Here is a 16,680-nt window from a genome sequence, read left to right as displayed (position 1 = left end):
AGTCAACCCTAATTCTATTCGAAGTTGAGATTTTTATATAAACTTAATCTTACTTTATTTGCGAGTTGAGAATATTTTAACTCTAATTCTATCCATTCTTAATTTGCGAATACCCAATCCTACCCGCAAATTACAAAAGAAATGCAAAATTATTATATAAATTTATGATAATTTAAAATAAAATTGACTTTTATGTTAAAAAAGTATTAAATTATTAATTAATGATCTTCTTTTAGTGACTAAAGATCTTCTACATTTAATGAGGGATTTTGATTCAATATCTACTTAAAATATATTTTTATATAAATATATAACATATACATATATAAAGTGCAGGTTGGTCGAATAGGATTGATGCTCAACCCGCACTCTATTCGACTCGTACGAAAACTTTACTTGCATTCTATTTTACCCGCTGCGGATCGGATTAATAACCCTACTCGATCAGGTGGGATTGGGTTGGATACCCTTGGATAAGATACATGTTGCTATCTTTATAGACAAGTCATACCACAAAAAAATAATTCGTACTAAAACAATTTATATATTTTTATGCTAAATTAACAAAAAAAAAATAAAATTTAGTTAATAAACTCATGAAGCATAAAATAATAAGAAATGTATAATATAAACTCATTAAATTTCATTAGAGTTTTTCGATAATTAAATCAGTATTATCATTTTCGTTGTGTTTTGTGTGTTTAATGTAAATAACATGTTTAGTATTTATTGTTTAAATTTATTTATAGTTTTAAAAGAAAAGAAAAGGGCAAAAGAAGAACTCACGTTCAAACTGCATCTATCTCTATCGTACGGATGGAGTGGCCAAGCAGGCAAACATAAAGCATGCAGATGGATGTAATGAAGGAGACTTTTCCACTTTTAGGAAAAAAAGCACGAGGATTATAAGGTTGACCGTTTTGGCAGTCCGTAGAAGTTCGACGCTGCTAATTAATGACTTCCAATATTCTCTCTCTTTAAAATTAAAATTATATTTATTTTATATTTTGATAATATTTTTTTAAGTGAGTAAGTAATATTTTTTAAAAATATTATTTTAATTTTAATAATATTTTTTAAATAATTATATTATTTATATACTAAAATCAGTTATTAATATAAAATATATATTAAAATATAAATACATATTAAAAATAAATTAAACTACACATATATTTATATATAAAAACATTAGTAATTAATTTTAATGTATTAATATCATTTTTGATATATATATATATATATATATATATTTACATAGAATTTAGATTTTTTAAATTTTAAATTTGTACTTTAGAAAGTAAAATGTAATCTTCTAACCTTGAATAATTTTTCTCTCATATTTATTCTTAGTACACTTATAAAATAAATGGTGAGAGATCACACTTTATTCAAATTTTAGAAAATTCAAATCCATTTATATATATATATATATATATATATATATATATAACACCTTGATGCTCTCCTTTCATCTCTCACATCACCATTCTGGTATCTTACTGTCCGGTGTCCAAACACCAACAATCTCCATTTCTTTACTAATTAGGTGATGATATGGGTTTGTTCCAAGATAAGCGTGTGGTATACAAGCCTGTGAAGGATGTTAACTTAGGCCCTCATAGCACTGAATTCTATTTCCATGACAATGTTAAAGGTTCACCATAGCCCATTTTCTCTTGTGCTTTCTTCTTCCTTTTTGTTACTATCGTGCCATCACCCCTTTTTCACTTTCTTAACAGTAATTAATATGTGATGCAAATGCGTTTAATAATTCAGAATCACAATCATCAAAATTTCAATTACTGTTACAGCACCACGCATGACTGGCATTGTAGTCAAGATTTTCACTCTCTTGTTGGAAACTCGAGTATTTAGAGCCTCCATATTGTATCTACTCAAGAGGAATAATCTTTTCCACAAGGTTTGTGTTTAGACCACGTTCGCTTAATTAGCTTGGGTTCCGTCTTTTTTAAATTTGTTCCAATTAATTAAGGATGAATTTAATTCTTAGCAACATCATCCGTTTCTGCAGCTTATTACAAATGCAGATTTGGAAGATTCACCCCTCTATGTTCCCTTACATCACTTTGAAGGTTTGATATCTTTCACAAGTTTCTTTCCATCCATCACTTGTTCAACAATAAGGTTGTGTTTATTCCTGGGAAAAGAACAAACAAGACAAGAGACTTGAGAATAAGACACATAAGATATAGATATAAAAGTTTGTGTTTTGTATTATTTATGGTGATAAATTAGAACAAATTATGAAAATTTAATTTATTTTTATTTTTTTCATTCAAAAAATTTGAGAAGAAAAATATAATAATAAAAAATATAATTATAAAAAATTAACAAAAATAATGAAAAAAAAATAAAAAATAAGATGTGTCCCTTGTTAGTATGAGCACAATATTTCTGACTTTCTGTCCATGTCCCATCTATTAAACATGATTTTGTATTTCTGTGTAAAAGTGTTCCGTCCCGTCCCTGGAAACAAATGCAGCCTAAGTGATTTGCTACATGATCGAATTTGTGGTTGTGGACATGGATGTCATTTGGATTCTTGAGTTCTGTTGGAGATATCATAATTAAATTAGTCCCATAGAACAATATTGTTAATTTCAGTTTATTTTTGCAGACCACAGAGAACAAGAAGTCAAATGCATAGATCATGCTTTAACTCCACAAGAGCAAGTTCAGCTTTCAATAGATTGTTTGCCTACATCTTCATCAGAAGAAGATGATGATGCACTTAATGGAAAAAATTCTTCATTCTGTCGGTGGACAATAATGGATTATTCTAGAGCCTATAGCTCAGGAGATATAACACCACGCATGGTATTATTTTATTTGAAATATTAGATATTCTTTCTGAAGTTCAAAATTTCTGATTTTGATCTCAAGATATCTACGGTTTACTTTGCCATTGCAAAGGTCGCAGAACGCTTTATAGCAGCTGTTGCTGAATCTTCAAAAGCTCAACTCCAAATGGGATTCTTTATTAACTACAACACTGAAGATATACTGAGGCAAGCAGATGAATCAACTCTTAGATATCAGAGAGGTATTTGTAACAATTCAGAATCTGATCAATGGCATAATTGAGCTCTGATACTCATTAGATGTATGTTTCTTTTGCAGGGGAACCTATCTCTGTCTTAGATGGAGTCCTAGTCGCTATCAAGGATGAAATAGATTGCTTGCCCTATCCAACCACAGGTGATGGTGTATTCAATATTACAAATATTAGCTACTCATAGATATTGGATTCAATTCCTGAATCATCGAAAAAATTGGTGTCCTTAGGAGGTACAAAGTGGTTGCACAAAGAAAGGCCTTGTGCAGATGATGCTTGCTGTGTCGAGCGGCTAAGGTTATGTGGCGCCATACTTTCTGGGAAGACTAATATGCAAGAACTAGGGGCTGGAACTAATGGAATCAATCCGCATTATGGGTAACAAAACAATGTTTTACTTTAACATTATTATGTTACACAATCACATCTTTTGTGTCTTTGCATTAGAGTGCTGACAAAAGCATATTCTATCTGTTTCTATTAGGGCTACTAGGAACCCATACGATACAAATAAGATTGCCGGAGGTTCTTCGAGTGGATCTGCTGCTGTGGTGTCTGCAGGGCTATGCCCTGTTGCCCTTGGTGTGGATGGAGCAGGTATGTTGCATATCTGCTCTGACTGTACATCAAAGATTAACAAATTCTGTATGGTAATTGCTTATAACCGTAAATAGAAAGTCTGCATCCATATTGTTTGCATTTGTTTTCAGGATCTGTGAGAATTCCTGCAGCTCTTTGTGGTGTTGTTGGTCTGAAACCAACTTTTGGTCGTGTACCTCATTCCGGGTGGGTATTGTTTTTTGTTTGATTATGTTTAAGCACTAGTGCAAGAATTGTAATGAATTAGTAGAATGATGATATACTGCATTCAGAGTTCTTCCTCTAAACTGGACAGTTGGGATGGTGGGAATACTAGCAGGCACAGTTGAGGATGCATTGATCACGTTAGTAGTTTGTTATTCTTTCTTAAACAAGTTTTAAGATCACTTTTGCAGTTTCTAATGCTTCACTTTTACAGTTATGCAGCTATCTCTGGTGAAATTCCCTCCAATCAGCCATCCAAAATACCTGTAACAACTATTTTCTTAAACTTACATCTTAGTTTGATTATGTGGTATATATTTAATTTAGCCTCTTCCTAATCTCTTTTAACTTTATGAATATACCATTACTGTGCGAACCTTTCACCAAGATCAATCTTCCACTGCTGCCAATGACAAAGTCTATATCTGACATCAAGTTGGCAAAATATGGAACGGTAAGGATATATTGATTGATTATTCAACTAGACAAATGAAACTATGGATTCCTCTAACATCAGCTTGGTTTTTTAACCACTGATTCCTTCAATTAGTGGTTCAATGATTGCAGTGATGATATCAGAAGATGCTGCTCTCATGCTTTGAACAAACTTCAGGATCTTTATGGTTGGGAGGTGCTGCATGCAAATTTTTTGTTTTGAAAAAATAGCTTTTAACCCCCTTTTTTTTAAAAAATTACTGAACCCTTCAATGAGAAACAACGAAACAAAGTGATATTTATCTTAAACATACTAGACTGTAGATGTTACTATACCAGACATAGAAGTAATGTTCCGAGCACATTATCTAACAATCGGATCAGAGTGCTCCACTTCGCTTGATTCCTTTCGAGAAAAGTATGTATGAAATCTTAAGCCCCTGATTTCTCCTTGTTGTCCCCTCTAGATTCAGAGAGAAAATTTATTGATATCACAAAATTATTACTAAAGGAATTTTGCAGAATTAGGATGGGATACAAGGGTAGCACTTAATTTCTATAGTGCTTTCAGCAGCATGGAGTATATCAAAGCTCAAAAAATTAGGTGAGTCTTGGTCTGTGCTTTCTACTATTTTAGATTGGTCAAGCTTCAACAATTAGTACTATTTTAATAAATTATTTAATTGTTCATTCAATTGTGAACTTTCTATTAAGATGTTGTAATAAGTTGTAACACCAAAATAATAATGACAACATTAAATATTTGACATATATTTTAAAAATAAAAAATACAATAAAAAAAGTCATATATATAAGTAGGGGTGTTTGAGTGGGGTGAAACCGGGTTTAATGTGATTCAGACTCGGCCCAAAATATATATCGGATTTATTTGTTAGACTCGAACCCAACTCTCGATAAAATCTACATACTTTCGGGCCACGATTATACCGAGTGAAAATCGGACCGTTAACATTATCTTCTTATAAGCTAACATGTGAAAATATCCAAATTTCAAAGATTCCAACCATTATTTGATATGGTAAAATTCACTTAGAAAAATATATCAAGAAACAACCTTTTTCTAAAATTAAAGCATAACCACAATCAATACTAATATTGTGTAATAACACCAAATATTTAAATCAATACAAATAACACAATATTATGCATTAGTCTAGTTAGTCTTATGCATTTTAAACATAAAACATTAACTTATAGTCTTATAATGACTAATAACACAAAATATTAAGGTTTACAATACTTAAATTTCACATAAGAATAACCATCATGCATCACTAATAACACAAAATATTAATTGTGTATGATAACTGGGACACCGGGCCGAGTTCGAATGGCTCGAACTATAGCTCGGACCCGACCCAAAATAATGACAGGGTCTATTTTTGAGACCCTTACCCGATAAAATCACACAAAATTAACCCCTAAAATGCTCGGAACCGGACCGGGTCGGGCCATGCACACCCCTATATATAAGAACAATAAATTAAATAATATACTAAGTGGTTATTAGAAACTAAAACCAAACACATAATTTCTAAATCATGGACAGGAATCGGCAGTTACAGTTTCACAAGAAAATATTGGCCGAGGCAGATGTCATTGTGTCACCAACAACAGGGTTAGTTACCAACCACGCACTTTAATTTCTTCACAATTGAAACACAATCGCTTTCTTTCATTAACTAAAACGACATGCATGCATACAGTGTCACTGCAAACCCAATTCAAGAGGATGCTATAAAGACTGGTGACTTTGACTACCCAAATGCAGGTACATTAACACGTGACATTAAGCTTTAATTTGCTAATAACTATTATATAATTTGTAAATATTATTAATTTGCTACTTTGTTTCAGCTGCACTTGTTCGGTATTCCATATCAGGAAACTTTTTGGGACTTCCTGCGGTGACTATTCCAGTATGAATGATTGATTACTTTCTCCTTTTACATAGTGCTACTCAAAGTCCAAATCATTTATATCATTATATGTAATAAAAAAAACTTCACTTCACAGGTTGGATACACTGAATTGGGGTTGCCTATTGGTCTTCAATTTATTGGAAAGCCTTGGGCTGAAGCAACACTCATACACTTAGCATTCGCAATGCAGGTAAAATTAGTTCCTTGCTTTCTAATCATTATTTTTTTGAGATCAAGAACTAACATACATATGTATATGGTGCTGTATGCATGTTGTGATCCTAGGCCATCTGCATGCCGGAATACAGAAAGCCAGCAGTTTTCTATGACTTGCTAAGAGAAAATGAAAGTTAAAACCAGACCAGAGGTTTTCTATGATTTATTAAGAAAAATCTGCTATAGTGGGACATCTTCGGATAAATAATGATGATAGCTGCATGTTCTTTTCAATCAAAACATGATTAGTTGTCCTGTCTGCTCTATTGTGATCCTTTTTTAATCTTAAAATTTTATTTCTATTCTTGAAAAAGGGGGAAAAGTTAAAACAGGTCCTACCGGGAGTCGAACCCAGGTCGCTGGATTCAAAGTCCAGAGTGCTAACCACTACACCATAGAACCTTTGTTGTTTTTTGCCACGTAATTATTATTTAATAAGTTGTGTTCAATTCTTACTATACATAGCACACACTTTTCAATCAAACTCGATTTGCTTGCTACATTTGGAAGTTTGAACTGTTTCGTTTTACCTGCTGTAGCCATTCAAAATGTATATTGGGATTTGAAAGGTGAGATGTACACGAAACTTAAAATAGTAACCAAACGTATAATTTGTCTCCATCCTCAATGGAATCTCAATAATTATTAATTAAACATCAAATGCCAAAAGGTATGAACGAATATTTTAGAAAAATTATTAGAACTATGGTGAGCAATTTTCGTCCGCTAGAGTAACTTCCTACAACTGTTTACGTTATAAATATATTGTAAAATGCTTGGCAAGAGAGTAACAATAATGAGTGATTTGACAATAATGATTGATTTGATCGCCATTATAGTTTCAATCTTATCCCAGCGTGTATAGATGAAATCATAGCTTTGAAAATCGAATCGGTGATCGAACTGGTCAAACTATGGGTCATTGGATTATTGGTTCAACTGGTGGATTATTGATTGAACCGATTAACCCGGTTTTATATAAATAAAAAATAAAAAATAGTAAAAAATTTAAAATTAAAATTTAAAATATATATTTTTACTAATATTTTAAGAATATCCAACTATTCTAAAATAATATGAAATAGAAATAATAAATATTTTGTTAAATTTATTCAATTATAAATATTTTATTTTGTTTTTATATTAAAATAATAATTATTTTCAAATTTTAATAATTTATTAATAAATTTATATCTATTATACTATTATATACTATAAGTATTTATTAAAAAATAATATTAATAGATATTATATAATTATGAAAAGAAAAAATAAGTAAATTTATAATTATTTTTAAATAAAAATATAATTAATTTAAAAATAAATGAATTTATAACTAAAATTAAAATAAATTAAATAGAAATAAATATATTTGATAAAAGATATATATATATATATATATATATATATATATATATATATAATAATTTGTAAATATATTAACTAGAATTGTGACGGTTTGATGGTTGCGACATGCTCCTATTTTAGTGAGGAGGTTCGAATCCTACCTCACCCATTTTAAAAAAATTTAATAAGGGGTTAGGAAAATTTTAATAAGGTGTTTGCCTAATTCTAGTTACAACTAGCATTCCGTAATAAGGTGAATGTTATAAAAATTTTAATTTTGGAAAATTTTAATAAGGGGTTAGGAAAATTTTAATAAGGTGTGAATGTTATAAAAATTTTAATAAGGTGTTTGCCTAACCCTAGTTACAACTAGCATTTCATAATAAGGTGAATGTTATGGTACTTAAAAAATAATGTCTATTTAAAAAAAATATTAAAAATTAATATTTAATTTAAAATTATAAAAATATATAATTTTTAAAAAATTAAAATTTATTATAAAAGATAAATTAGACAAAATCTATTCTAAATATAATACTTAAGCAGTTCAGTCACCGAGGTATATCCACAGTGTTCCCACCAATTAAGCATATGCTTGGGTGATAACACGTTGCAGGGAAAGTGACATGGTTGGGTCCTTTAAATAAGTTTTTTATTACTTAAAGTAAATAACTCCCTGGATGGCACTTCAAATGAGAGGCAAGGCGGATGTAAACACGTGGACCGGGTACGGTGACAACTAATGCCACAACCAAAACCCTAAACCAACTAAAATGTTATAGAAACAGGGCAAGTTGATGAAAAGAAACTGGCCTCCTCTCAACAGGGCATCTCGCCGAAATTCCAACGCAGTGAACGAGGCAACCATTGTTACTTTCAAGAACGGCACTTACGTGACCGGCTTGCTTGGTGATAGGTCCTGGAAAGGAAGAATCTTCTGCAACACCTGACCGGCGACTTGCGGTTAATAGAGCGATCGATTTGGTACTTCCCAGTTAGGCGGGCTCGGTTCGGTGTTCAAAAATTACAGATTCTCCCGCCCACCACTGTCATGATGACAAATATAGCTGTGTATAAATATGAGAACCCCAACGCTTATAGAAAATATATATGTGTATTGTTATTTGGATCTGCTATCTGCTATAGGTTGAGGTCGCTATTATTTTCTGCTGCAAACAAATGGCTGCGAGGAAGGATTTCGTCGGAGATATCAATCCAACCAAGCTTGCCTGGTCTTTGGTTGTGGGGGTTGCTCGATTGTATGAGTTTCCAAGTCAGTGGAACAAGAATGAGGTGTTTAGCTTGGAGTTGGTTTTACAAGATGAGAAGGTATTTATTCCATTCATACTTATACTTTGCAGCTTTTTCTTAGGTGTGCACTAATAAGTTCTGTTCATGTTGTTTTTATGCAATTTACAGGGTGATAGAATTCATGCAACCGTTTGTAAGCCTGGGTTGGAGTTGTTCAAAAATAGGATAAAGGAGCATTGTGTTTATAGTATGCAAAATTTTATTGTCAAGCTTAACAATGGAAAGGTTAGGACAACTCCTCACAAGTACAAGCTTAACTTTTATACAAAGACTGTGGTGGCAGCCCTACCTATTGAGACTTTTGCTTTTAACCCATTCAAATTCCGTCCGTTTCATGAACTTGATGAAAATGGTCCAACCGACGGAAATTTATTATTTGGTAAGCTTAATTGAAATAGCTTTTTTTAGTCATCCTTTGATCAGACTGGGAAGTTATACTTTTAGATTTAACGCTATGTATTGTGAAATGTAGATTACATAGGAGAGGTTGTTCGAAAGGAGGAGGTCAGAGGGCTGATTACGCGCACTGGTGATGAAACGAAGCTTATTACACTTCAGTTGGAAGATCTAGAGTAATGTTTATTGCTTTCGATATGTGTCAGCTCTGAATTTAGTATCAGTCTTGAATCATTTAAACTAAGGCTTACTTTGGGTGTTGACTCTGGTCATGCACTAAAGAAAAAGGAAAAATTAGTTAAGGTGTACAAACTAAGTAAATTGAAATGTAAGCACAATCAGTTAGCAGCTAATGCAATCTTTGCAAATAAGTCCTGTTGCTTTTTTGTTTTTAATTTTCTTTTTTAGACATCCTTTTCTCTAAATAAGTTTATAGATCTTTAAAAAAATTTTGATTTCTAGGTTCTTAGTTTCTTGCTTTCTTGCGTTTCTTTCCCAATTTATTTTTTTTGAAAAATGAAGTATTGCTTTAGGAAGATAGATAATGAAATTGTTCAATCCTCTTATTCTCTTCGGTGCAAGTGTTATATATGCTAATACTATAATTTGCCATTTCTATGGATTTGTTTCAATTCTGGCTACAAAATAGTTTTAGTTAATAGGATGAATCTTAGTAGTCATTTCGGTGACTAAATAGTGGAGCTCCAAATATGGAGGTGTTATAGTATGCAAGAATTGTAATTGATGTATGTAAATGTCATAATTCATTGAATTTTTTTCACTATGACCTAAGTTTTGTGAATTTATCTGTTGGGTTCAACATTAACTCTTAAAAGTTGTGCTCTTGGTTGTATTGCAATGTCTCACTGCTGAGCCTGATAGCCGTAAGAGAGCCCAGTTTAATTCATTCTAACCATGGTTGATTTTTCTAATTTTGATTATTTTATATAAGAGATGTTGGTGAAAAATACTTTTTCAAATTGTATTCTTATTAAATTGTGGGTTTGTATTCTTATTAAGCTTCATGCTTTGCTGTTTATAACAACAAATGAGTCATAGAGTATAGTTGCGAGAAACTGTGTTCTTGAACTCCTAAATTTATCGATATTTTTGAGAAAGTTAAAGAGTTTTGTATTTCTAATTCATCACATTGCATGTATGAGTTTTATGTGCTGATTTTAGATTATTGTCAACTCATTTTTTTTTTGATGTACTGATAAAAATTGTGACCAATTTAGAAGGCAAAAGTTTAGAAGTATGATCTCTGTCAACCGTAAAAAATATCTCGGCGACTAAGCTGAAGGAAATGTAACACATGAACATTATTTTTTTCAATGAAGCTGAAAAGTGAAAAAAAAATTGATACTCTAGATTGGCTTTCTGTACACTTTTCTTTTTTTTCAAGTTAATATTTGTTTATGTCAAAGTTTATTAACAAAATATTTCTATATATCATGAGCTAAATTCTAAATGCCATTACTTGATTTATGTTGTGAGTTTTATATACTAAAAAAAAAGTTGTGTCATGAATAAGATTGTGCTTACATTGCCTATGTGATTAGTAACTAATAGATCATGACTGAGCAGAGGTTGGTAATTATATTATACAAACTATATAACTTTGATGCACTACTTTATGTGATTAGTAACTAATAGTGAACAAATTAGTTAAGGTGTGTGGTGTTCTGTTTTTTGTTCCAGAAAGCACAAAATTAAATGTACACTGTTTGGGGAATTGGTCGATCAAGTTCTTCCACATCTCGAGCGAGATGATGGGGAGCCTTTCATAATGGTGGTTCAGCTCTTTAAGTCCAACATATACTTGAATTTTGTCAATATTCAAAGTACCTACTATGTGTCCACATGTTACTTCAATCCAAACATTCCTGAGGTTATTGACTTCAAGAAAAGGTTTGTCATTGGGGCACAAATACTTGGTTTATTCTACATTTAGATTCCAGATTTTAAAAATGATATTAGCTTACGTTAACTTTTTTGCCATTTGCACAGCTTGGCAACAGATTTTGTTCCCTGTTCACAACGAATTAGTCAGCTGGAAGCTCAACCTCAATACTCAGTTAGAGATGAGATCAGTGCCGGCATTGTACCAGTGCGCACTATAGAAGAGGTTCTTAATATCACTGAGGTGAGCTTGCAATCTGATAACTTAAGCCGTACATAATGAATTACTGACTTATCACCATTTTTGTTAGGAAACGTCATGTTGGATTGTTGGGACCATTGTTTCTCTAGAAGTTGGTAAAGATGATTGGTCCTATATGTCGTGTAAGACATGTCCTAAGAAGGTTGTGCAAAGCAAAGATAGGTATTGGTGTGATAATTGTAGGCGTGTAGGCTTCAAGGTTATGCTAAGGTTGGTTGTTAGATCAGAAAATTTTGCTAATTTTCTTAATGCGTGCTTTATACCTTCAATTGGCAAATATAGTGTAGTTGCATGTAGTTATCTTTACGGGTTACGGTTAATGTGTTGCTGAGATGTTAATGCAGGTATAGGCTCCAACTAATTGTGACTGATGGAAGTGGTTGTCTGAACCTCATTGTGTGGAACAAAGAAGCAGAGCAAATGATAGGAAAGGCTGCTGAGAAAGTTAAGGAATTATCTGTAAGTGAAATTATTCGAGCTAAAACAAATTCCTCATAAAGAATGTGTTTATGCGGCTGAGTGAATTGCTTTTTGTCTTCCATGTAAAGAAATGCGATAAAGGAGATTCATACCCTAAATACCTAGAGAATATGATTGACAAAAGGTTCTTATTCAAGCTTAACATCACATACAAGAATATCAATTCCGTGGAAGGGGTGTACAGCGTCACAAAACTTTCGGATGACGAGTCCCTCATGTCCAGTTATGGTGTGCCCAATTCTTCTTCTGATGCTTCTGTAAGTGTAGGATCTTATGCTAAGGCCTAAAACTCTGCTCTGCTATTCACTGTATTGTTGTAGCTAACATGATTCTTAACTTTATCTTACTTCGTGAAGTGTTTGCAGATGCTACCTAATATCCCTATAGCCGAAACAGACGAAGATAGCAATGGACATGCTGCAGTTTCCCTGTCTAAGGTAAAGAGTTCATGCGTGTCACATCATTCTGTTACCTATGGTAAATGTAGATAACTATCTGTGATGAAAAGGCTGCTAAGTATGTAGTTTCTGATTGTGGAGTTTGTCTGAAACTTAGGATTCTGCCGTTGAGAGCAACTGTGATAGCTCCTGTCAAACTCCAGCCAAGAGAACCTCTTCTGATGCAGTTGATGACTCCCCAGCAACAGCAGCCCTATCTCCAGATGTTCAGGCATCCGCTAACAAAACATTTAAGAGGAATTGTGGAAGAAAAAAGATTGATTGAAAAGTTTGTATGGAAGTTAAAGTGTTGGTTTGGTTAAGTTTGTTGTGAGACAATTCTTTTGTTAGCATTATAGCTTAATGTTTTCTTAGCCTTTCAAACTGTTTGTAGTTTATACATTGTGTGTCCTTGGAATGTTCCTCCTTTTGTGATGTTTAATGTCTTCTCAACTTAATTGCTTTGTTTGTTAAGTTCTTAGGAGTCTTTGTTTGTTAAGTTCTTAGGTAAATTATCTGCAGCAAACATGCAGCTGGTAATGTTGTCCCAGATTTTATGAATTACAAATTATGTTATTTATTAGCCCATTCGCCAGAAAACTCTTTTCCTTTATCATAAAACTCTTCATTGTTTGGGTATTCAAGCAACATTATTTATTCTCATTAAAATCTTTAATGGGGCCATAGCTCATTGTTTGACCAACTGTTGTGCCAAAAACTAAAAGATTAACCGTGACCAACAATTTGATTTTATAATTCAATATTTTTGTGGCAATATCATTTTAAATTTTTAAATTGGTCAACACAAATTTGGCTTCATGTTGTGTGAATGATCATTAAAATATAATATTCAAAACATGATTCTGTATACATCATTAGAATAGCACAATTGTGATATATTAAGTTAGACTCATTTTATTTCTACTAGATAGTCATGAATAGATTTTTTGTGCATATGGAGCATGAGTAGATATCAAGTTTATTCTCAACTACTGTTACTTACCAACTGTATGAACAAGATGCATATATTTACAAGTTAAGGTTGTGCATAAGAAGTCACGTTGGGTTTAATACATGAAATTAGGAAAATTACTTTTGTATTTGGTTCATATTACCTTAATTTCCAAATTGGACCAGTATAATGTGTATTATTCTCATGCCATGGTTTACTTCCCTCTAGACCTTGCCCTTATTTCTGCATTGTGTTCCTGGACCTTTGTCCCTGGAATTTTCATAAGACTATTCTTTTACTTTTACAATCAATAAAATACTTTCTTCAGGGACTAAGGTGTAACGATATACATTAATTGGTGATAAGAAACCAATGCCTAGAGCGCTTTGTGCCAACCTTTTAAGCGCTGTAAGTTATCTTATTTATTATCCCATTCGCCACAAAACTCTTTCTCCTTATCACACATTCACATTATTTTTTCAATCCTCCATTGAAAAGTATACTAATTAAACCATTGTAAATCTGTCATTGCAACAAACGTGTGACCAATTGATTGTATGTATGCAAACTCAATTTTAGATATCAAAACTCTACTATAAGGATAGCTATCAATAGTGATAATCACCTATCTCATTCTTTACTCAGTTTATATTTACGTACATACAATAAATGAGATATTGTTCACAAAAGAAATCCAAATTGTTCTGTCTTCACTAATTGTTTGCATATTCCAGCTATTCATTTACATTTAGGAAAATCTTTAATGGGAGCATAGCAGCATAACTCATACTTTGAGCAACTGTTGTGCCAATGAAGGAAAAAGAAATTCTATTTTGAACTATACAAGTATAAAACTGCACTTTTCTTTTAGGAATAACAAGTTACAGAACACAGCATCCTCATTAAAATAATTAGTGGCATGTATCATAATTTAGGTTTGCATGTGTAACCGAAATTTCCAAGATTTTACAATACATTTCATCAATGAGGTTTAAATTTTAATTTCAATTTAATACCTTGCAAAGCTAGCCGAGTTGCATTTTGCCGCATGCTAGCTCAATCAATCACTAAAGCAACTCAATCAAAATGCACTTGGAATGGGAAGAAGAAGTAACGCCACTGCCATATTGGATCCCATTCTGTTTGCTTCCTTTATGCCAATGTAATGGCAGAGATAATGATGTGAATATCCTGCAATCAGATTTGGAAAAATCATGATCATTATCTATTGTCATTTCTAGCAAGTCTTTTCGACAATTAAATTTGGCTGCCTGCCGTCGCATTACAACTTGGGGGCTTGCTTTGTTTTATTAAATGAAGCAAATGGCAAGGGCAAATTACTTTAAAATCCAGACTTAACTCATTCCAAAATGGGAGATTTTATTAGATAAACAAATGTAGCATGGGGTTAGAATGGAGAATACACGCAGCTGAGTAAACTTGATTTATTAGTCAAGTCAGCATTAATAGTGAATCTTCTGCAGGATTATGTTCTCCTGCTTTGTTGCTTGATTTAATACTTGCTTTAATTTTACTGTGACATGCTTTGCATATGCTGACATATGAGCTTCTTCCTATTGTATCTACTTGACCTTTAATTACTCTCCAAGGATTTTCTCATTGCGAGCCTCGAGGTCAGCTTCAGCAGCACATACTTTTGTATCCATCGAAGTTGTTCCCCTTTAAACTGTGAGATCTTCTGAATTTGTCAACCTTGAACATTACCCATAAAGGACTAAGCAATATAGTTCTCCTTCAAGTACTATTTATTAAGGATGCCTAAATATAAATAAAAAATAGTAAAGTAATTTTGGCATTAATTATATACTCCTATGAACTCCTCTATAAATGATGAGGAATACTCAGAGCATATAAACACAAGTCATACACTGAGAAAACACATTTTCCTAACCTGCATATCTTTCCCCTCCCTGATCTCTTACTTCTGCAATCCTCGCATCTTAGACACAATGAGTGATGTTCCTCCTATTTCCATTCCCCTGCCCGAGCTCCCGGACGAGCTTATGCTTGACATTTTCCACCGTGCTGATGCTTCAACCATTTTGAATGCTCGCAGCACCTGTCGCTCTTGGAGAGTCAAACTAAGCAGCTATGACTTCCAGACAACACTTGCTCAAAGGTGGAAACATCATGGCTGCTCACTCCTGATGCATTTTTGCTATCCATCCTCTCTGATGAACTCTGTAGATTGGGTTATGAGGATGGATGCTTCGAGTGGTTACACTATGCCATTTCACTTTCCTTTTTTGCTGACATATGAAGGATGGTTCCACATTATTGGCGTTGAAAATGGGATCCTCTGCATAAGATACAGTTCAATGGGCAAGAAGTCTTACTTGCTATCTTGGAATCCTGTTAGCCGAAAATCAAAAATTATCCAGGATCCTGTTTATATTTTTCAGCCTGACTTGGTGTATTTATATGCTTTGGTGTACTTTCCATCCACTCTGGATTATGCCATCCTTTATATTTTCAAACAAACATCAGAAAGTCCTTCAAGCTCACTTTCAATTTATACAAGTTTCAGAAGAAACTGGAATGTGATCATAACATGTCCACCATATGTTGTAACCTTAGATGCTACGTATGTTACACTTGGTGGATCAATTTATTGGTTAACATGCTCAGTTGACGATGATGAAAGAAGATCCCCATATATTGTATGCTTCTCCTTATTATCTAACACTTTTCAGCAAATTTTCATTCCTCGGCAGGCTTTGGCTCATTGCTACATGCTCATGCTCCTGAACCAAAAGGTTTGCCTTGCCTCATCTACTCATGACGAGGAAGTATTCAGCACCTCTATTTGGCATGTTGCTGTTACTGAGGAGGAGCCAGCATGGACAAGGTTGTTCATGTACAATGGCGTTGCCCTTCTCTTTACTCCTGCCATCTTTGTTGATGAAGATATAATAGAAATAAAGGAGAGGCATTTTGAAGAAGATGGCGTCGATGATTCACACGTTTCACACTTTCACATATGTCGATACACTCCCATGGAAAAGACTAGGAGGACTCTTCATTGGGTAGAGTATGAAGATAACGTAAGGATTAGGTCACTGCATGTGTATCATGAGACGTTATACCCGGTTTGA

The 16,680-nt window shown here is 33.0% G+C and overlaps 3 protein-coding genes and 1 non-coding gene across 4 annotated transcripts; 3 read left to right on the top strand and 1 right to left on the bottom strand.

The window, feature by feature from the left end:
- Positions 1 to 1,473: 1,473 nt before the first annotated feature.
- On the top strand, positions 1,474 to 7,171 carry LOC112791067 (fatty acid amide hydrolase-like). Its single transcript, XM_025833765.3, has 20 exons — positions 1,474 to 1,657; positions 1,815 to 1,924; positions 2,036 to 2,096; positions 2,642 to 2,841; positions 2,938 to 3,067; positions 3,145 to 3,222; positions 3,310 to 3,457; positions 3,564 to 3,676; positions 3,790 to 3,865; positions 3,952 to 4,023; positions 4,098 to 4,149; positions 4,272 to 4,337; positions 4,434 to 4,514; positions 4,636 to 4,736; positions 4,830 to 4,922; positions 5,889 to 5,957; positions 6,046 to 6,110; positions 6,197 to 6,258; positions 6,356 to 6,451; positions 6,547 to 7,171. Exons 1-20 carry the CDS (start codon positions 1,558 to 1,560, stop codon positions 6,613 to 6,615), a joined length of 1,842 nt encoding a protein of 613 aa, XP_025689550.1. The 5' UTR covers positions 1,474 to 1,557; the 3' UTR covers positions 6,616 to 7,171.
- TRNAQ-UUG (transfer RNA glutamine (anticodon UUG)) lies at positions 6,808 to 6,879 on the bottom strand. The gene has a single exon. It is a non-coding gene; the product is annotated as a tRNA-Gln (tRNA).
- Positions 7,172 to 9,003: 1,832 nt separating the features above from the next.
- Positions 9,004 to 12,898, top strand: LOC112780276 (replication protein A 70 kDa DNA-binding subunit B-like). The gene is made up of 10 exons (XM_072232010.1): positions 9,004 to 9,153; positions 9,244 to 9,514; positions 9,608 to 9,707; positions 11,233 to 11,442; positions 11,542 to 11,677; positions 11,745 to 11,905; positions 12,040 to 12,154; positions 12,244 to 12,432; positions 12,541 to 12,612; positions 12,731 to 12,898. Exons 1-10 carry the CDS (start codon positions 9,004 to 9,006, stop codon positions 12,896 to 12,898), a joined length of 1,572 nt encoding a protein of 523 aa, XP_072088111.1.
- A 2,636-nt stretch (positions 12,899 to 15,534) lies between these two features.
- Positions 15,535 to 16,680, top strand: LOC112780259 (putative F-box protein At3g17480). The gene has a single exon (XM_025824500.1). It carries the CDS (start codon positions 15,535 to 15,537, stop codon positions 16,678 to 16,680), a length of 1,146 nt encoding a protein of 381 aa, XP_025680285.1.

Source organism: Arachis hypogaea, chromosome 3 (assembly GCF_003086295.3).
Source record: "Arachis hypogaea cultivar Tifrunner chromosome 3, arahy.Tifrunner.gnm2.J5K5, whole genome shotgun sequence".
NCBI lineage: Eukaryota > Viridiplantae > Streptophyta > Magnoliopsida > Fabales > Fabaceae > Arachis > Arachis hypogaea.
This window is presented reverse-complemented; position numbering and strand designations above follow the sequence as displayed.